The 22,518-nt window shown below is 38.4% G+C and overlaps 1 protein-coding gene across 7 annotated transcripts in view; it reads left to right on the plus strand.

Moving 5' to 3' along the window:
- YTHDF3 (YTH N6-methyladenosine RNA binding protein 3) overlaps positions 1-22,518 on the plus strand; it is a 42,782-nt gene that overhangs the window by 14,300 nt on the left and 5,964 nt on the right. For all 7 annotated transcript variants that reach the window (XM_025394086.1, XM_025394089.1, XM_025394088.1 and 4 more), the window contains one exon: positions 1,314-2,912. In XM_025394086.1, coding sequence (XP_025249871.1) covers positions 1,314-2,912 — 1,599 coding nt within the window. The remainder of the gene's footprint in view (positions 1-1,313; positions 2,913-22,518) is intronic.

The raw sequence follows: 22,518 nt of genomic DNA on the forward strand, positions 1-22,518 counted from the left end.
TTGTGAAGCTCTGTGCAGTGCTTTAAAATCACACATAAATCACACTTTGGGTGGCTGAGACGGGCAGATTGCTTGAGCCCAGGAGTTCAAGACCAGCCTGGGCAACATGGTGAAATCCTCATCTCTACAAAAAATACAAAAAATTGCTGGGCATGGTGGTGGACGTCTGTGGTCTCAACTATTCTGGGAGCTGAAATGGGAGGATTGCTTGAGCCTCGGGAAGTGGATGTTACAGTGAGCCAAGATAGCGCTGCTGCACTTCTGCCTGAGTGACAGAGTGAGACTCTGTTTCAAAAATAAAATAGAATAAAAGCACACCTAAATCAAAGATCGAAAATCTAGTTTCAGAGCTTTTTTTTTTTTTTTTTTGCCTAAGAAGCTTACTTCAAAAGAAATAAGTATTTAAAATACTTTATTTTATTTTTTATATTATCTAGTAACAAATTTGAGCTTTTTTTTTTCTCCTTTAGTGAAATTTGGTGCCTTGATTTTTGGCAGTTCACTAAATGATGAGTATAATGAAGGTTGATTGAATTGCAGTAATTCTGGAAAAAAATTTATATGAACTCACTATTTCTAAATTAAAAAAACAAAACTGTTCTGTAATAGGTTTATTGTGTAAAATTTGGGGAAACGGAGAGTATAAAGAAAAACATGTCTGTTATTCCACCAGTAAGAAACTATGATAAGGAATTTATTTCTTTTTGAAATGAACAAGGCAAAGCAAAACAAAAAGAAATTTGGATCCTGCTATAGACATAATCTTGAATCTTCTCAGACTATGAGCATTTCTCCATTTTCTCCTTAACGAAAGTACAAAATGTAATGACTGAACTGGATTCCATCATATAGATGAGCTGTAATTCTTCTATTATTTGGCAGAGTTGTCTAGTTTATTTAATCCTTGCATGTAAGTGATTGCATACATCAGTTGGTTAAAGTACAGCTGGCTGTAAATCGTAATTTTGTGTCCACAAAGTTTACATATTAGCCTTCTGTAGAAATTAAGATATTTTTAAATTGTGACAGAGGGCCTGGCTCTTCAAACAAAAATAATACTCATTATACCCCGACTCTCGTCCCTGAAAAAAGCCTTATAGGTTATTTTGTAATAAATATTTTAAGATGTGACTACTCATCAGCAAATTTTTCTGTTGATAAAATTGGATTTGAAATTTTAGTTTTGTTTATCTAGAATAGGTACATCTTTTATTTTCATTTACTTAAAACTTCTTGATTTTAATCTTTCAGATTTCGTTTTTTGCCCTTTTAAGAGGACATTTCGCTACTGATTGTGATATTTTGTTTTGCAGAGTAATAGCTATCCACCAATGTCAGATCCGTACATGCCTAGTTACTATGCTCCATCCATTGGATTTCCATATTCTCTTGGGGAAGCAGCGTGGTCCACGGCTGGAGACCAGCCTATGCCATATCTGACAACCTATGGACAAATGAGTAATGGAGAACATCACTATATACCAGATGGTGTATTTAGTCAACCTGGGGCATTAGGAAATACCCCTCCATTTCTTGGTCAACATGGATTTAACTTTTTTCCTGGTAATGCTGATTTCTCTACATGGGGGACAAGTGGATCTCAGGGACAATCAACACAAAGTTCTGCTTATAGTAGCAGTTATGGCTATCCACCTAGTTCTCTTGGGAGAGCTATTACTGATGGACAGGCTGGATTTGGCAATGATACTTTGAGTAAGGTGCCTGGCATTAGCAGTATTGAGCAAGGCATGACTGGACTGAAAATTGGTGGTGATCTGACAGCTGCAGTGACAAAAACTGTAGGTACAGCTTTGAGCAGCAGTGGTATGACTAGCATTGCAACCAATAGTGTGCCCCCAGTTAGCAGTGCAGCACCTAAACCAACCTCCTGGGCTGCCATTGCCAGAAAACCTGCCAAACCTCAACCGAAACTTAAACCCAAGGGCAATGTGGGAATTGGGGGTTCTGCTGTACCACCACCTCCTATAAAACACAACATGAATATTGGAACTTGGGATGAAAAGGGGTCAGTGGTAAAGGCTCCACCAACCCAACCAGTTCTGCCTCCTCAAACTATAATCCAGCAGCCTCAGCCATTAATTCAACCACCACCATTGGTGCAAAGCCAACTGCCTCAACAGCAGCCTCAACCACCACAACCACAGCAGCAACAAGGACCTCAGCCACAGGCCCAGCCTCACCAAGTGCAGCCTCAACAGCAGCAGCTGCAGAATCGCTGGGTAGCTCCTCGGAACAGGGGAGCAGGCTTCAACCAGAACAATGGAGCGGGCAGTGAAAACTTTGGTTTAGGTGTTGTACCTGTCAGTGCTTCACCTTCTAGTGTAGAAGTGCATCCCGTGCTGGAAAAGCTAAAGGCCATAAACAACTATAATCCCAAAGACTTTGATTGGAATCTGAAGAATGGACGTGTGTTTATAATTAAAAGCTACTCTGAGGATGACATACATCGTTCCATTAAATACTCTATCTGGTGTAGTACTGAGCATGGTAATAAGCGTTTGGATGCAGCTTACCGTTCCCTGAATGGGAAAGGCCCACTCTATTTACTCTTCAGTGTGAATGGCAGTGGACATTTTTGTGGAGTGGCTGAAATGAAGTCTGTTGTGGACTATAATGCGTATGCTGGTGTCTGGTCTCAGGATAAGTGGAAGGGCAAATTTGAAGTTAAATGGATCTTTGTCAAAGATGTTCCCAATAACCAGTTACGGCATATTCGCTTAGAAAATAATGACAACAAACCGGTTACCAATTCAAGGGACACTCAAGAGGTACCCCTAGAAAAAGCTAAGCAAGTGCTTAAAATAATTGCTACTTTCAAGCATACCACCTCAATCTTTGATGACTTTGCACATTATGAAAAGCGTCAAGAAGAGGAGGAAGCCATGCGTAGGGTAAGAATATAGTAATTTTTTGTTTGGGGTCTTTGTATTGCTGGTGGGGTGCATGGATAGGTATTCTTGAATGCCTGTTAGTATTCTGAGTTTGAGAATTTTCTGTGAAGGAAACCAACTACTTAAGAAACAACTCTACAAACACCCTTGAAGGTATTGTGTGTGTCCTATATGAGCCGTTTCTTTCCTTTCCCAGGGTAACTCACGCTGAGTTAGCCTCTTGCACATTTTTCATACTCCCTAGATGATAAAGGCCATTGGGCTGCAGTGTTTATCATCAAAGCTGAATAAATTTTGGCATTTGTAACTAAACAGACTTTGTAAACTAACCAGGGGCTCTAATTACTAATAATATTAATCATACTAAGATAGGAGAAAATGTATTTAGAGTTTGAAACAAAGAATTTTTTTTTTGAGATGTCATCTTGCCATGTTGCCCAGGCTGGAGTGCAGTGGCTATTCACAGGTGCAATCATGGAATATAGCCTCAAATTCCCGGCCCCGAGCAACCGTCCTGCCTTAGACTCCCAAGTAGCTGGGACTACAGACCTGTGCCACTGAACCTGGCACTTAAAACACGTTTTAGTTATTTATTTATTTACATTTTATATATTACTTAATTTTTTTCAGATAGGGTCTCTCTTGTCCCGGCAGGAGTGTACTGGCGTGAACATGGCTCACTGCAGCCTTGATCTCCTGGGCTCCAGCGATCCTGCTACCTCAGCTTCCCGAGTAGCTGGGATTGCGGTCACATGCCACCACGCCAGGCTAATTTTTGTGTTTTTTTGTAGGTAGAGGGTTTCCCCCTGTTGCCCAGGCTGATGTCCTGAGCTCAAGGGATCTGTCCCCACCCCTCTGCCTCCCAAAATGTTGGGATTACAGTCCTGAGCCGCTGCACCCGGCTGAAACAACTTTTAAATAAATGTTTTACTCTAATTTTGTGTTTATAAGAAATTGCATGTATATATATATATTTTTGTTTTGTTTTGTTTTTATTTTTTTTGAGATGGAATCTTTCTCTGTCACCCAGGCTGGAGTGCAATGGCGTGGTCTTGGCTCACTGCAACCTCCACCTCCTGGGTTCAAGCGATTCTCTTGCCTCAGCCTCCCGAGTAGCTGGGATTACAGGTGCCCGCCAGCACACCTGGCTAATTTTTGTATTTTTGGTAAGACAGGTTTCACGATGTTGGCCAGGCTGGTCTTGAACTGCTGACCTCGTGATCCGTGCACCTCGGCCTTCCAAAGTGCTGGGATTACAGGCATGAGCCACTGTGCCTGGCAAAATATGTTTTTAAAACATAAAACTCTTGAAGTATTTTTGTAATTTTTATACTTAAAGCACTTGTACAAAATACAGGCTTTGCAGAATTTGATTCCTAATTCTGTTATGTACCCTCTGTAAGATTGAGGTAGACATTCCTGAAATAAAACATGCTGTTTATCCTTATATTGGCCAGAATTTTTTTATTTTTATTTTTTAAAAATATCTTACTAAGTGGCCCATATGGGGATTAGCCCCCCAAATATTGGCCAGACTTTGATCACAGGGCCACAAGAGTAAGTTGAACTAGGGAATGTTTTCTCTTCCAAACTGTAACATAAAATTGGAGTTCTGTTTTTAGGTGGAAAGAGAAAATGGATGGGCTTTTCTATAGGGGATACATTTAAATTTCTTTTGAAACTTAGTAGGGGTTAAGTTAGAAGCTCCTCTAGTAAATAATGCTTGTTACTATGGAAAGCATGTTCTTACAGAATGCCTGTTCCTATGTAGAAATTAAGATAAAGAGGTAACTTAATTTAACTCTATGTAAAATGTCAGTGATTTGTTTCTGTGTGTGAAGCTGAATATCTTGTCTTCATGGTTGTGTGCAGCAGAGGGAAGTGTTTGAACATTTCTCGGAGGGAAGATGTTGGAATAATAACCCCAGAGCAGTAGTTTCCAAACCTTAGGTCACATAAGTATTAATTGGGGTGTTTATTGAAATAGTAGATTCTTGAGACCTATCCCTTGGTATATTTGTTAAAGGAACTTGTAGTGTACTTTTTAAGTATAAACTACTCCAGGTGATTCTGGTGCTAGTTATTGATTGCTGTGTTGGATTGTTAGAAACTTTGCTTTGGAGTAATTAATACAAATGACTTTAAGGCTCTGCTGAACCTTTTAGATGGGTTGCTGAATATAATTGTGTTTTCTCCCACTTAAATGTGGGAAATGAGAAAAATGGGATCAAAAGTAGTTACTGAGTTTCAGTTTAGCAGTTAAGTAAAGTGGTCATACTGTAACTGCCATTACAAATAGCGCATCAGGAGAAATGATTTGAGGTATGAAAGGTGGGATGCAAGTTGAGACTTCATTTTTAGATTGTGCTGATTTTAAGGTACCTTTGAGAAATATAGGCAGCAAAATCTCTGATTAGGCAGTTAGATGTCGGAGTCACAGATATGGGGACCTTCTGTTCTTAAACAGTTGATAGTATGGAAGTGGGATGAGATTACTTAGGACAAAGGATACATGGCAAGGAAATAACTTTTCTTTTGCCCACCACTGAGGAGATAATCACCCTTCTGTCTTTTTTTTTTCCTACCCAACTTGAAAGTTTAATCCTAGTTTTGTTATAATGTATTTGGTATGTTAATATTGTGTAGTTGTTTCAGGAAATTTTTAATGACAGGTATATGTTGTAGCTATATTATGATGTATATTGTAGCTGTGTACACAACAGTGATTTTAACTTTAACTTTACCCTTATATTGTTTCATTATTTTGTTAAATAAAGTTTGTCTTAAAGCTGCCTCCTTACATATTTTAAGTCTAGCCTAAAGGTTTTTCTGTACATGGCGAACTATAACAAGTGGAGGTATAAACAGACCGTAGCCTACTCTTGTGCCAATCGCCAAATTTTGGCTGAATAAAATGTAGCCAACTGTTCAAATAAGGCAGATGCCAACCTGTAACCAGTCGAGCTGTTGATCTTACTTCCGTTTTCTGTACATCACTTTTCCTTTTTCTGTCTATAAATCTTCCACCACAGGGCTGCACTTGAGTGTCAGAGCCTACTCTGGCTGGCTTTGTGATTCGTGAATCACATTCATTGCTCAATTAATCTCCTTTCAATTTAATTCAGCAGAAGTTTTTCTTTCTGTCACATTGCTGCCACCGTTTTTAATGCCTAGCACACCTTTGACGGCTCTATTTTGAATCTTATTTAACTTATTTATTAGTAAGCCTTTAGATCCATAAAATGTCTTTGGTCAGAATATGTAAACAACCATTTAGCTAGGTATAGAATTCTTTCTAGTCAACAGCCTTTTCACTTAAGGTACTATGTATAGGCTTTGCTTTATAGTTAAATGGTTTTATATTATGGAAAATTCTGAGGCTAGCCTACATTTTTTGTTTGTAAATAGCTGTTTTTTTGGTGTGTGCACAAAAGATTTTTCTTTATTTTTACATTGTGAATGTAACTGTGAAAACGTGTACATGAATATTGTTTTCTGTAATCCTTTGTCTGCAGGCCACTTTTTTCTATTAATGTCAACAAATTTGTTGAATCTTTGTCCTTGAGTTCTGTTGGTTCTTTATTCTTTTTCTCTTCTTTTGGAGGATTTGACTTTTCCTGCTCACTTATTTTTCATGTGTATTTGATTTGTGCTGTTTCTGTGATTTGTGAGGTTTTGCATTCTTCACTGATAGTAATTGTTTGCTTCTATTGTCACATTCAGCTCCCCCTCTTAACTCTGTTTTCTTAATGGAATCCCTTGATCCTAGAATTCATCTTGATTTTATTGAGCACAAAGGACTGTTTAAAACTTACGCCTGCTTTCTGTCCTTACTGTTTTTTAGAAATTTTGTATCTTTTCTAAAAAAAATTAAATATATTAAAATTGTAAATTTCCTTGACCTGCCAGTTTAGAGTCAAGCCCTCTCTCTCCCTCTCATTACTGAACCACTGATTGGTTGTTGGTCCCTATAAGATATTTTCCATATTGTCATAATTGAAATTATGTACTATATGATCTTTTAAGACATTTATCTTTCACTCAGCATGGTATCTTTGCAATTTACTTATGTCGTTGTATAACTCAGTTCTTTTTTCCTTTTTATTACTAGGTAGTTTTCTGTTACCTAGATGGACCATTGTGTCTATTCCATTCATTCTTTGAAGGATATTTGGGGTGTTTTCCTTTTGGGGGTAATGTAAATAAGGCTCCTATAAGAATTTGTGTATACTTAAAATATGTGTATTTTATTCATAAAATTCATTCGTACAATGAAATTCATTTTTGGGAGGTGTACAGCTCTGTGAATTGTAACATATGTAGATTTGTGTAACCACATTATCAGTTAGGATACAGAACAGTTTCATCATCCCCCAAATCCTCCCTTGTATACTAGCCTTTTGTTTTTCCATCCTTTCCCAAGGCCTAAGCCCTGGCAGCCACTCATCTGGACTCATAATTTTGTTATCTCCTTTGTGGTTGGGGGGAGGCTTCAGGACTCTCCTTTGGGCTTTTTGTGTTTAGTCATTAAACCAGTAAGAGGATCATTGAGTTCAGTTACTTGCCTCAAAATGGGTACTTTTACCTTCCCCACCCCATTTCTTTCATTGCTGGGTGCTAGTTGCATATACCTTTCCCTTTACAAATGTGGAGATGGGAGAATCATGCTGTAAATTGATTTTACCAGTTAAGTGATTCACCAGTCTGTGGAGATTTAAAAGGGAAAGCCAGTATAATGGGTTGTGCTAGGTATTTGACTGTCCCATAAGTTTGAAATCACTGTGTTAGGAACCAGTTTTCCTTGCTTGTTAGGTGGTTAGCATATAGGGTACCATGTGTTTTTGTCCAGTTTTCTTCCTGGTACTTTTAGCTTTGTGTAGGCAGAATTTGTATTTTCATTTGTAGATTTTCTCTTTGATATGCTTGTGCTTGCATTTGGACTTCCCAGCATAACCGCTTTCAAATACTTTTGTCATTTTAGTGCTGAAGGAAGGATGTACTGCTGTCTATTCTAAGTCCTTCTTCACTTCATTGAAAAGAACAAATCAGTGGTATTTTGCTAGGATTTTCTTTACTACTTATGCCTTTTTTTTTTTTTTTTAAATAAAAGTAGTTGTAAGCCATTATTAGTGTCTGGTTTTAATATGGTCTTATCTCTCATGTATTTAGCTGGAATTTCTCAAAGCTTCTGGTATGTGGATGTACCGTATCCCCAAGTGGGTATCTTGGAAGCCTTGGGTAAAGGTTGGGTTTCATAAACAAGACACAGGCAGCACTAATTGCAAAAGACTGCTACATTTGATTAGATTAAAATCTGTCCATCTAAAGATGCTTTAAAGAAAGTTTAAGAGGCCTGGCTGCTCATCGTGGCTCATGTCTGTAATCCCAACACTTTGGGAGGCCCAGGTGTGCAGATTGCTTGAGGTCAGGAGTTTGATACCAGCCTGGCCAACATGGTGAAACTCTGTCTCTACTAAAAATACAAAAATTAGCCAGGCACAGGCATGGTGGTGCGTACCTGTAGTCCCAGCTACTTGTGAGGCTGAGGCAGGAGAATTGGTTGAACCGTGGAGGCAGAGATTGCAATGAGCCAAGATTGCACCAGTGCACTCCAGCCTGGGTGATAAACTAGACTCCATCCAAAAAAGAAGAAAAAAGAAGAAGCCATGTTTTTTAAAAGACTAAAAGAAATTTGAACATAACTGACTAAAGATTTGTGTCAAGAGTATATAAGCTAGTGTAGTGGTGCATGCCTATATTCATAGCTACTCAAGAGGCTGAGGCAGGAGGATTGCTTCGGCCCAGGAGTTTGAGACCAGCCTAAGTAGCACAATGAGAACCCATCTCTAAAATAAATGAATATATATTTTAAAGAATTTATATAGAAATTCTATGTATTAATTTAAGAAAAGATAACCCAATAGAAAAACAGTCAAAAATGTGAATAGGCATTTAATGAGAGAAAAAACATGTTGCTAATAAGAATATAAAGGCTTACTAAAAATGAGGGAATACGAATCAGGACTACAGTGAGAATGTTTTATATCCATTCATTTGGCAAAATTAAGAAGTTTGACAATATCAAGTATTGGAAAGATTGTAGATGACAAGACCTCTTACACAGTTGCAAATGGGAATCTAAATTGATAAAGTCACTTCAAGAAGCAGTTTTGTATTTTCCTATAAAGTTGAACATACATCTACCTTATAATTCAGCAGTTATTTTCTGGGTTGCATACCTAATAGAAACTTTCATGTATAAGAATGTTAGGAGCAATCAATAGTTTTTTTTTTTTTTTTTAAAGGCAGCAATTCAAATGTCCATCATTAGGAAAATGGCCAAACATATTGGTGCCAAGATAATAGAATAGTTAAACTGTAGTTACATGCAAAAGTATTGGTAATTATACTTTTGCTTCATCTTTTTGGTTGTAAATAAGCTTTTTGGGGGAGGCCGGGCATGGTGGCTCATGCCTGTAATCCCAGCATTTTGGGAGGCCGATGCGGGTGGATCACCTGAGGTCAGATGTTCGATAGCAGCCTGGCTAACATGGTGAAACCCCTTTTCTACTAAAAATACAAAAAGTTAGCCGGGCGTGGTGGCGCATGCCTGTAATCCCATCTGCTCGGGAGGCTGAGGCAGGAGAATTGCTTGAACCCAGTAGGCGGAGGTTGCAGTGAGGAGAGTTCGTGCCATTGCACTCCAGCTTGGTCAACAAGAGTGAAACTCCATCTCAAAAAACAATAAAAATAAAAAAAATAAATTTTGGGGGGAATAAGAGTATGTGAAACATTCATACCTTTTATCCAGATTCACTTATTATTAACATGCTTCCCCATCTGCTTTATGGTTCTTTTTGAACCACTTGAGGCAACTTTCCCCCAAAAAACTATAGTGTTTTTTTCTATAGGAAAGAATAAGGGTATTTTCTTGCATAACCGTAATATTCTCAGATGATCCATGAAATTGCTTATTGCTTTCTTCTAGTAGAGAATCCAGTCTAGGATCAGGTAAAGGGTCTAACTTGGTTACAACAATTTTGAATAATAAGTTTAGAAGGGTTATACTAACCTGCCTTCCCCAAGTTTGGAGAGATTTTAACTAAAATTTACATTGAGGTCTATAGTTACTGTATCTTTCTATCATTTCCTACCTATGTTCATGTTTTTCTTTAAATTCTTGAGCATGATTATGACAACAAATAAGGACTTTAAAAATCTAATTTCATCTCTTGTCATTGCTAGATATTTTTTATTGACTGATTATTTTGGCAACAGGAGTTCCTTGGCTTGCCTTGGCAGCCAACAAGGCTCTTCCTGTGGAGGAGCCAACCTGTCATATCCTGTCTGCTTATATAAAACTTGGAATGTCAGGCCCTCTATTTCAGAGTGAAAGGTATTGGTGAAACATCAAATTACAGGAGAAATCCGTGCTAGTTAGTATTTGTATTACATTTAAAAACATAATTTTAATATATTTGAGTAAAATCAAGCTTAATGAGTTACCAATACCCCATTAAAAGTAGTAGTAATTCCGGCAGTGAAAGATTATTAAAAATACAAAACAAAATTGTAATTTGTATTGTTAGGAAGGATTCCTGTGTAAAAAGAACAGAAAACCAGAAAGTTTTATTGGAAATTAGAAACATAAGTATCAGAATTTTAAAAATCTGAGTAACCAGATTAATAAAATGTCATGTTTTAGATCCAGTTGATGATCTGAAACTTCAGATTAGAGAAAAATTTCAAATGCGCAGCAATAGAGATGAAAATACAGAATGGGAAAGATGTGATGGAAAGAGAGGTTCTCCTGTATTACTCTAAAAGAGTGTTAAAAGAATACAGGAAACAATAATCAAAAGGAGGAATGATTAAAGAAAACAGATAAATGTTTTCAAATGGAATGGGCTGTAATCCCAGCACTTTGGGGAGGCCAAAGCAGGAGTAACACATGAGCCCAGGAGTTCAAGACTACCCTGGGCAACATAGTGAGACTCACTATTTACAAGAGAGAGAGAGAGAGAGTGTGTGTGTGTGTGTGTGTGTGTGTGTGTGTGTGTGTGTGTCAAGGTCTCACTCCCATCACCCAGGCTGGAGTGCAGTGGTGTGATCATAAGTTCACTACAGCCTTGACTTCCCAGGCTCAAGTGATTCTTTTACCTCAGTCTCCCAAGTACCTGTGACTACAGGCATGCGCCACCACGCCCATCTAATTTTTCCTTTGTTTAGTAGAGACAGAGTTTTGCCCTGTTGCCCAGGTTGGTTTGGAACTTACAGACTCAAGCGCTCTACGCACCTTGGCCTCTCAAAGTTCTGGGATTACAGGCATGAATCACCACACCTGGCCCTACAAAAAATTTAAAAATTAGCCAAGTGTGGTGTTAAGTGCCAGTATTCCCAACTACTTGGGAGGCTGAGTTTGGAGTATTACTTGAGCCTGGGAAGTTGAAGCTGCAGTTAGCCATGATTGCACCACTGAACTCCAGTTTGGGCAACAGAAGTCTGTCTCTTAAAAAGAAAAAAAAAAAAGACTGAGCGTGGTGGCTCAACACCTGTAATCACAGCACTTTGGGAGGCCAAGGCGGGAGGATCACTTGAGGTCAGGAGTTTGAGACCAGCCTGGCCAACATGGTGAAACCCTGTCTCTACCAAAAATATAAAAATTAGTGAAGCGTGCTGGCAAGCACCTGTAATCCCAGCTCCTTGGGAGGCTGAGGCAGGAGAATCCCAGGAGGCGGAACCCAGGAGGCGGAAGTTGCAGTGAGTCGAGATTGTGCCACTGCACTCCATCCTGGGCTACAGAGCAAGACTCCATCTTAAAAAAAAAAAAAAAAGAAAAGAATAAAAAAGGACAGGCTGGGCGCGGTGGCTCACACCTGTAATCCCAGCACTTTGGGAGGCCGAGGTGGCTGGATCACGAGGTCAGGAGTTCAACACCAGCCTGGCCAAGATGGTGAAACTCCGTCTCTACTAAAAATACAAAAATTAGCCGGGCGTGGTGGCACGTGCCTGTAATCTCTGCTACTCAGGAGGCTGAGGCAGAGAATTGCTTGACCCCGGGAGGCGGAGGTTGCAGTGAGCCGAGATCGAGCCATTGCACTCCAGCCTGGGCGACAGAGCGAGACTCCATCTCAAAAAAAAAAAAAAAAAAAGAATAAAAAAGGACAAAGACAAAATTTTAAAAGCTTCCTGAGTAAAAGACAAATTACCTACAAAGAAAGGAGAATCAGACTGTCATCAGAATTCTATAGCCCTGGATACTCAAATTTAAAATCTTTATTTTTGGGTTGAGAGGGATGAAGAGGAGTGGTTTGTGGAATTTTACCTGTAACGATGAGTGTTTAATTATATCAGTGAGGTGGGTTGGAGAGGGTTGAGGGAGTAAAAGAAATATAGACTTAAAAAAAGAAATGTAGACTTAAAAGAGCTTAACCACATGCTGTTCATGAAAACCATACTTAAAGTGTTTCAGCAGAATGAAAAAGAATTCAAGAAGGAACAACAGCCCGTAGCACCTGGTTATACTAGAACAAATATCTCTTAGCAGGGACCCTATGTGTATTTTATGTTACACAGGTTGACATTGTTTATAGAGGATCAGAACTTTTGGCCATCTCATCCTGCCTGCTTAATTGGCATTATCGTCCTTCACGCCTGACAATGTGGGCCCTTGGTTGGGAACCACAGACCTTGGAGAATTGAAGGAAGCTAAAAAGAAATAAAATTTCTAGATAGCCTTTGTCATATTGGAAGATAACCTCTGAAAGAGCAGGATTGACTTTGCTCTCTGCTGAATCCCTAGCACCTAGCAAAATGCTTAGCACACAGTAGGTTTGAAGTAGACATTTGTTAAATGTGTAAATGCTTTGAAGAATCTCTTCCCATTTACAAAGTATGAATGTCTGTAGGATTTTTTCTTTTTTATAGGTGTAATCGCTGTGTTACTTGATCAATGAAGTTATATAAAATGCTGTCTGTTGGTGTTTTTCATTTGTAGAAATGGACAGTAGAATATGAAAGATTTAATTATATTTAGAACAGAATGTTATGAGATGGAATGGGACGAGTTTAAGGAAGAGTAAATCACTTATTTTCTAATCTTTCTGACAGTAGCATAATTCTTTAAAGATATATCAAGGAACAGTACCTTAAGCATATTGTTTCAAATCATAAGCATAGCCACTGGAATAATTAAAAATAGTGTGGCTTGTAGTATAGAAGTGGGATATACCATATTCACTGTGATATGGTAAATTACTCATGTACAGTGGGAATCGATAGTGTCTGAATTGATAAGCAATTTTTGTATTAGTATGCTATTTAAATTCATAATGGCAACCCCTCAGAGGAACTGAATAATAGAAGGGAAAAGAAAACTAACTAATAAAAATCCTGAGTATATTTGTCCAGTATAAATTCAAATAATCTGCATAGCAGTAGAATCTACTTTTGACTATTGAGGTGATTCTTTCTTTTGATATTTTTCCATTGTTGTAGTGAATGTGAGTCATTTAAATCCCCCTATATTCCTTTGTTCTTGTAAATCTTCATTAATTAGGAAACATAATCTGAGACTATTTTTGGTTCAGTTGCTCTTTTAATTCCACATAGGAATAATTAGAGTTTTCAGTTGCCTATAACATTGAGATAAACTTTCAAATCATGGCATTATTTATCCCCCCGAAAGAGATGGAGCCCTGCAGTTTATGCAGAAATAAGCAAGGCATAATTATAGTAAAATCTCTAGAATTTTCTGTGTATTTTAGTTCTTTATGCTGTTACATAGTTGGGCATTTCTTTTTCTTTTTCTTTTTTTTTCTTTTTTCTTTTTTTTTTGAAACGGAGTCTCGCTCAGTCGCCCAGGCTGGAGTGCAGTGGCGCCATCTCAGCTCACTGCAAGCTCCGCCTCCCGGGTTCATGCCATTCTCCTGCCTCGGGGACTACAGGCGCCCGCCACCACGCCCAGCTAATTTTTTGCATTTTTAGTAGAGACGGGGTTTCACCCTGTTATCCAGGATGGTCTCGATCTCCTGTCCTTGTGATCCACCCGCCTCAGCCCCCGAAAGCGCTGGGATTACAGGCGTGAGCCACTGCGCCCGGCCTTCTTTTTCTTTTTTCTTTTTTTTTTTTTTTTTGGATACAGAGTCTTGCTCTGTCACCCAGGCTGGAGTACAGTGGCACAGTCTGGGCTCACTGCAGTCTCCATCTTTGGGATTCAAGCGATTCTCATGCCTCAGCCTCCCGAGTAGCCAGGACTACAGGTGTGCGCCACCATGCCCAGCTAATTTTTGTATTTTTAGTAGAGATGGGGTTTCACCATGTTGGCCAGGCTGGTCTCGAACTCCTGATCGTCAGGTCATCCGCCCACCTCGGCCTTCCAAAGTGCTGGGATTACAGACTTGAGCCACCATGCCTGGCCAAGTTGGGCATTTCTGAAGATTTAAGTTTTAGTGCCTGATACAATTTTTTTCATATTTGGAATAACTTTGAAATGATGTTAGGTCTATCTTAGAGTACTCAACTTTGTGTTAACATAGAAGAAATTACTTCAAAAATAGTTATACCTGTGACAACAGCAAACATTTCCCTGGCGGTTTTTAATGATGTGGGTTGAAATCTATCCTATTACCCTTTGGTAAATTTTTCTATGGTTATAGTTCTCTGTTGCTGAAAAGGTTGATTGTAATTAACAGAAACAAATTTAATATGTAAAATCTACTTTTCCTTTGATCATCGTAAAATTTGAAGAATGTTTTCCTAGAAAGTGAAGTTGGGCCCAGGATGTAACACTTTTGAGACAATAAACTTTTATGTAACATATTTAATTAAATAATGTTACATATTTAATTAAATAATTACTTGATAAAAACATTGAATGGTATTTTGAATAGTCAAGATGATTGAGTTTTTACTTCAGTGTTACTCTATTCTGAACTTGGTAAATATTTTTTATGAGTTAGAATTGGAAAGGGGGTGCTTCAGTTAACATTATATTGATTTGTTTTTATTTTTTTCTCAGATTATTAATAGTGGTTATGTTTCAATGCTGATAACTGTATCAAGTTAATCATAGATCTTTGGGAGATACTTCTTCCATACTGTAATTGTGAGGTAATTAAATTGGACAGAATTTCATTTATAGTCATTTCTTGGTATATACAGGGGATTACTCCAGGACCCTTGTGAATACCAAAATCTGCACATACTCAAGCTCTGCAGTTGCCTCTCCCTCCACATAGGCATGTTTTACATCCCTTGAATACTGCGTTTTTTATCTCTTTAGTTGAAATCATTATAAACGGACTCCTGCAGTTCAAACCAGTGTTTGTTAAAGGGTCAGCTGTGTTTCATTTATCTTTTTCTTCAGCAGTTACATAACCTGAATAGCACATATATTTAACCTTAGGTGGATATGAAATATCTTATGTTTCCACAAATAATTTAAATCATTAAATTATTCCAGTTTAATAGTTTATTTTAAATGTGACAGGCAGTTTCTTAAAGTATGTGTGTCCAAGGAAAGAAAATATTTTTTCATGAATAGAAAGCTGTATTTACTGAAGATAAGAGTTATTCTTCCATAAGCGTCGTTTGAGGTGCTTAACTGACTTTACCTGTTTCTTGGAATGGCTTAAACATTTTTTTTAATTTATAAAAATCTGTTGGGTATTTTACCCTACTCGTACATGAATACTGTTGAAGTTAGGGAAAGATATCACAGCTCCATTCACTGTACTTTGGCCTTTGTTGTATTAAATGAGTAGGGATAGTGTTTGGTCTGTTGTGAATTGCTGTCTCAGTTACTTGTGACTGCCTAATAAATTTCTCCAAAAGTCGTTGGCTTAAAACATACAGTTTTTGCATGTCAGAAATCTGGGCACAGCTTGTCTGAGCCCTCAGCCTTAGGGCCTCTCACAAGGCTGCAGTCAAGGCTGGGCTTGAGGTCTCATTGTGAATACTCTGCTGATGAAAGATATGCGTCCAAACTCATGTGGTTGTTGGCAGAATTCGGTTTCTCAAGGGTTGTTGGACTAAGATCCTCAGTTCCTGTTGGCTGTATGCCAGAGCCTGCCTATACTCTGTTCCTTGCCACATGGGACTTTCCCATAGGAGGCTTGCTTCATCAAAGCGAGCAAGCTGAGAGGGCAGTAGAGTAAGCTGAGGAGACAGTAGCTACCAGGACGGAAGTCACAGTCTTTTGTAACTTAATTACCGAAGTGACACCCTGTGGCCTCTGCTGAATTTTTTTCAAATTTTTAAAATTTTTAAATTTCTTTTAAAACTTAATTTTTAAATTTCTTTCATTTTTCTTTTCTTTTTTTTTTTTTTTCCTTATTCTTTAATTTGAGATACTGGGGATTGAACCCCTGCTGAAATCTGTTGATTAGAAGCAATTCATTCATTGGGTCCAGGCCACACTCGGGGGAGGGGATTTATAAGGGTGCGAATACCTGGATGCAGAGACCATTGTGGTACTGCCTGCCACAACTCTTTTGAACCTTTTAATGGGTGGACCATATGGTTACATCAAATCGTGCTACCTGATTTGAATTTGTGGTGGTCTGGCAGTGTTTGTTATGATTATCAGGTCTTCAAATTTTTATTTGTAAACCAAAAAATTAGATTAAAGCCTTATTCAATTTAAAACATGTTATCTTTATTCCTAGCAAATACAATTTTGATTGGGAGTTTCAGGGTGTCAAGGTGAATTTTTAGGATGGGCCTTGAATGATAATATGTAGGATTTCATAATAAAGTCAAGACAGGCTTTCAGAGCCTAGGGTATTGTGATATGTTGAAGTAATCTAAAATAGTTGAAACTTAGGGAGGGGAGGCAGTACAGAAAAAGGGATTAAGTTGGAAAGATAAATCACAAGTTGAAGACATTTTATTCAGCAGGCATTTTTGAACATGCTAGACATTTTAAGGGATAGAGCTCGTTAAGAAAATTTCTGTCTTCAAGGAGCTAAAGTCTGATAGTATTGAGGAGTCATTTTTAAAATTTTTAAGCAAGGAAGTTACATACAAATCAGGTATGTTGAAGTGTCACTCTAGAAATATCTAAGTCTTCAATCAAACAAGGATTGCAAAAAATGAGAGAAATATCTAAGCCATTGCATGTATTTATGTAGAGATTTACAGCCAGGTGTGGTGGCTCATGCCTGTGATCGCAGGATTTTGGGAAAGTGAGGCAGGGGGTTTGCTTGAGGCCAGGAGTTTGAGACCACACTGGCCATCATAGACCCTGTCTCTATATTTAGAATAAAAAATAAAGGTTTATATTATGTTTTCCATTACATAGGAAATTATGTGAATGCCAGTAAAACCTTTATTTTACTACTATTTCTTCATTTCGTTAACAGCATAAGTAACATTGTATGCATAAAATTGTACTTACGGTTGGTCTCTAGTTAATAAATGTAATTTACCAGATGTTGAGTTAATCATTTTCATTGTAGAGAATCCTCACCAAACTTTACATTGCACTCTAATTTCTGAGTGAAATTGACTTCACTGTTTTTGGCTGAAAATTCTGAATTTATTGAAAGATGATTCAGCTCTGGTATTGTCTGCATTTGACACGCTTGATATACTTAAACTATTAGTGAACAATTCTGCATGTGAAAGACGGTCTAGAATATAATAATTATTTTTATTTTATCAAAAAGAGCCCAAAGTTTGGCATCCCAAATAGAATTGCATATGCATTCCTTTGCTTGGCTTTAAGAGCCTCCGTTACCAGATCTTTTTTCCTGATATTTCTTCCAGCACACATCTTGTGTTCTAATCAACCTGTGTCGTCATGTATTTAGATTCTGCAAGTTCCTTTCTTAACTGTGTTCCCTCATTCAACAGATAAATAATAAACGGTACTCTAAACCACCAAAGATAAATAACCCTTTGTAGAACTCAGTCTACTTAGGAAGCCAAATGTTTATTTCCTCTCTGGAGAATTTTGCAATGCTAGAGCCTCATTAAAATGTAAATGTAAGTTGAAGAAATCTGAAGAGTTGATTTCCAAAACAGAACATCTCCATCCCCAAAACATAATCATTTTCCTTTCCCCTGATAATTGTATAGTTTTGAAATTAGTTTTAGAGTGCGGAATTGGTTTGTTTCCTTTACAATTTTGTCCTTTGCTTTTTTAATGCCAGAGGATCCATCCTGTTCTTGGGACAGTGCATGCTAGAAGCATATCTAAGTATTATAGCACTTTAAAGGTGGACATATGTGCAGGCTTTGAGCAGCTGGGGTTTTATCCATCTGCTACTGCCCTTGTTCTACTCTTTTTTTTTTTTTTTTTTTGAGAGGGAGTCTCGCTCTTGTTGCCTAGGCTGGAGTGCAATAGTGTAGTCTTGGCTCACTGCAACCTCCACCTCCTGGGTTCAAGTGATTCTCCTGCCCCAGCCTCCCGAGTAGCTGGGTTTACAGGTGCCCGCCACCACACCCAGCTGATATTTTGTATTTTTATAGAGACAGGGTTTTGACATGTTTGTCAGGCTGGTCTCAAACCCCTGACCTCAGGTGATCCACCCGCCTCAGCTTCCCAAAGTGCTGAGATTACAGGCATGAGCCACCGCAGCTGGCCCTTGTTCTACTCTTTAGCATGAATTTTTTTAAACCTATCAGCCACCTATGCAGATTTCATTCCTGGTAAGTCATTAATTTTCCTAAATAATTGAATCTATTAGATGTTTTAATTTCATTGTTCGTTTATGAACGTCTTCTTTTCTTGAAACACGCACACTGTGATTTTTATTCTTAATTTTAAAATGCAGTCTGCTGGGCACGGTGGCTCACGCCTGTAATCCTATCACTTTGGAAGGCCAAGGCACATGGATCACCTGAGGTCAGGAGTTCTAGACCAGCCTGGCCAACATGGTGAAAACCTGTCTCTACTAAAAATACAAAAATTAACTGGGCGTGGTGGCAGAAGCCTGTAATCCCAGCTACTCGAGAGGCTTGAGACACGAGAATTGCTTGAACCTGGGAGGCGGAAGTTGTAGTGAGCCGAGATTGTGCCACCGCACTCCAGCCTGGGTGACGAGCGAAACTCCGTCTCAAAAAAAAAAAAAAAAATGCAGTCTGATATATTCCCTGGCTTTAACTTTTGGGTGAAATTTCAGTAACACTTTTATCCTCATAAACAATAAGGATAAGCAGGGCAGCCATTAAAATAGTAATACCTTATAGAATATATATACACACACACACATATTTCTGCAATAGGGTATTTGTTATTTGGTAGTTGTATGCAAGTTGTAGTTTACTAAATTTAGTGATTTTTTAAAACTTTATTTCAAAATAATTTTAGATTTACAGAAATGTTTCAGAGATTACAGGGAATTTCTGTATATTCTTTATTCATTTTCCCTAATATTAACACAGAATCATAGTACAGTTATTTAAACTAAGAGATGAACATTGGTACAATATTAACTAAATTACAGAGATTTTCCACATTTTCCCAGTTTTCTCACTGATGTCGTTTTCTTTTTCAAGATCTAGTCTGGACACTAACATTGATTACATTTAGTTGTCTCTTTACTCTCCTCTAAGCTGTTATAGTTTCTCCATCTTGCTTTGTTTACCATTACATTTTTAAGGAGTACTTGTCAGGTATTTTGTAAGATATCCCTCAATTTCTGTTTGGCTGATATTTTCTCATGATTAGACTAGGGCTTATGGATTTTTAAGAAGTATACCACAGAAGTGATGTATCCTCTTCATCTCATCATATATCTTATTACTAGCGATCTTAACTTCGATTGGTTAAAGTGGTGTCTGCTAGGTTTCTCCACCATAAAATGTACTGTTTTCTCCTTTGTGTACCCTAGAGGCAAGTCATGCACTGTGCAGTCTACACTTGAGGAAATCAGGCCCCACCCACCGCAAAGAGGAATATCAAAGACTTTGTGACATTTTTTGTTGTTTATCACCCTTCTGTTTGTTCTTTTTTCTACTTCTGGAATATTCATTTTTGTCTTGGATCTGTCTTCTCATTTTTTTTTTTTTTTTTTTTTGTGCTTTCCATTTCTTTATTCTTGCTCTGTGATGTGAGATATTTCTTGGATTTAATATTCTACTCCACAAATGAAGCAGTGACCATTTCTCCCTTAATTAATCTACTGAATTTTTCAATTTTAAAATCAAGATTCTAAGCTACAAAATTGTTTTTATGTTTGTTGCTTTTTGTTGAGATGGAGTTTTGCTCTTGTTGTCCAGGCTGGAGTGCAATGGCGTGATCTTGGCTCAGCGCAACCTCCACCTCCTGGCCAGGGTCAAGCGATTCTCCTGCCTCAGCCTCCCCAGTAACTGGGATTACAGGCATGTGCCACCATGCCCAGCTAATTTTGTGTTATTTAGTAGAGATGACGTTTCTCCATGTTGGTCAGGATGGTCTCAAACTCCTGACCTCAGGCGATCTGCCCACCTCGGCCTCCCAAAGTGTTGGCATTACAGGCGTGAGCCACTGCTCCTAGCTTGTTCGTTGCATTTCATATCAAGTAATATGATTGCTTTTTCTCTTTTTCAGATATTCACTGCCCTTCTTCAGCAGTTCTGTTTTATTGTTATTTATGTTCTCAGTGTTTATTCTTCTTTTCCTTTTGAATGCTATGGCCTTTTAGATACACAGTTACTTTTTCCCTTGTGGCTCATTTAGACTCAGTTCTGGTTACTGAAATATTGCTAATGGTGATAAACCTACAGAAGATTACAAGGAGAATAAGTCATTTATCTGTCTTGTCTTGTTAAGGGCATGCGGTAGGCTCCTCTTAGGACATTGAAGAAAGTCTTGGTTTTCAGGCTGTTTCCTGGTTTGAAGTCTAGGGAAGTCTTAGCTCCTTTGTTAACCTCTGTGAAAAAGACAGGAGTTCGCAGTAAACTTCCTTCCGGGCTCATTTCCATGTGACAAATTCCAGTCTTTGCTCTAGGATCCTATGCTTGTCTCCAGTGTATTTGCTTAGTTCACGGTGGGGAAGAAGCCCGGTACTGCTTAGTGTTTCCTCAAGAGATTCAGCCCTTAAATTTCAGAATCTGTCCACAGTGTCTTTTTCTAAAGTGTAACTAGGGGCTAGTCCTTCTCCGAGTATATGGGATCGTGGCTGTTTTTGTGTAATTCAGGTTTCCTTTATCCCCAAGTTACTTTCCAACAACATACCAGTACATGTAATTATGATGTTAACTATGTAATACCTCATTTTATAATAACATCAAAAGTTAATGATATCACTGATAGCTCATAATTTCTTTCTTTCTTTTTCTTTTTCTTTCTTTCGTTTTTTTTGAGACAGAGTCTGGCTCTCTTTCCCTGACTGGAGTGCAGTGGTGCAATCTTGGCTCACTGCAGCCTTCACCTTGTGGGTTCAAGCAATTCACCTGCTTCAGCCTCCTGAGTAGCTGGGATTACAGGTGTATGCCACCACGCCTGGCTGATTATGTATTTTTAGTAAAAGGGTTTCCCCATGTTGGCCAGGCGGGTCTTGAACTCTTGACCTCAGGTGATCCACCAGCCTCAGCCTCTCAATGTGTGGTATTACAGGCCTGAGCCACTGCACCTGGCCGCTCATCGTTTCTTAGTCTCACGCTTCTAGTGGTCTGTAGCTGATAGTATGCCCATAGATATTGTGTTAAAATATTTTAATAAACACTATCAGACACAGTCCATCTTGCTAATATAAATGTGGGGTTTTTTTGGTCTTAAAGCAGAGGTTTTTAAAAAATGGATCATAAACTTTGGGAGGACTTGAGTTCAGTTGATGGATTTTTACCATGCTCTGTGGACTTTCAAATTTGTATTCCACCTGGACCTTTTTCTCCTGTCTGCTACTCATGTATCCACTTGCCTATTTGACATCTTTATTTAGTTGTCTCATAAGCAGCCTAAATTTACTGTAACTCCTGTTTGTTTGTTTTTTTTTTTTTTGAGACGGAGTTTCACTCTTTTTGGCCAGGCTGGAGTACAGTGGCGCGATCTTGACTCACTGCAACCTCCGCCTCCCGGGTTCAAGTGATTCTCCTACCTCAGCCTCCTGAGTAGCTGGGATTACAGACATGTGCCACCACAGCCAGCTAATTTTGTTTTTTCACTACAGATGGGATTGTTCAGGCTGGTCTCAAACTCCTGACCTCAGGTGATCCGCCTGCCACCAGCTTCCCAAAGTGCTGGGATTACAGGTGTGAGCCCCCGTGCCCGGCCATAACTCCTGTTCTTTTGCCTGCTCCAAACTTTATTCATCTTAGTAGAGGAGATGGTATGATACCACTCTCCTTTCAGTTGCTTAGGCCAAAAGTTCTGGGCTCATACTTGATACTTCTTTCTAACCCCTGATCTAATCCATCAGTAAGTCCTGTTGACGTTACTTTCAAATATATACTGAATCCAAGCACTTCTTAGTAACTCCACCTTTTTAAAGTTGTTATTTTTTTGTCTTTAACATTCAGATTTATTGGCATATTAGCATGATTAACATTTTCATTTACTAATAATACTAAGTGTTCATATCTAGACTTCATTTTTAAAAAATCAGTGATTTCAGAGACTTTTCTGTTGTTTTTTTTTCCCCTCCTCTAGAACGTCAGCTTTTAATTTTGTTTCTCTTTT

This window comes from Theropithecus gelada, chromosome 8, assembly GCF_003255815.1.
Source record: "Theropithecus gelada isolate Dixy chromosome 8, Tgel_1.0, whole genome shotgun sequence".
NCBI classification, from domain to species: domain Eukaryota; kingdom Metazoa; phylum Chordata; class Mammalia; order Primates; family Cercopithecidae; genus Theropithecus; species Theropithecus gelada.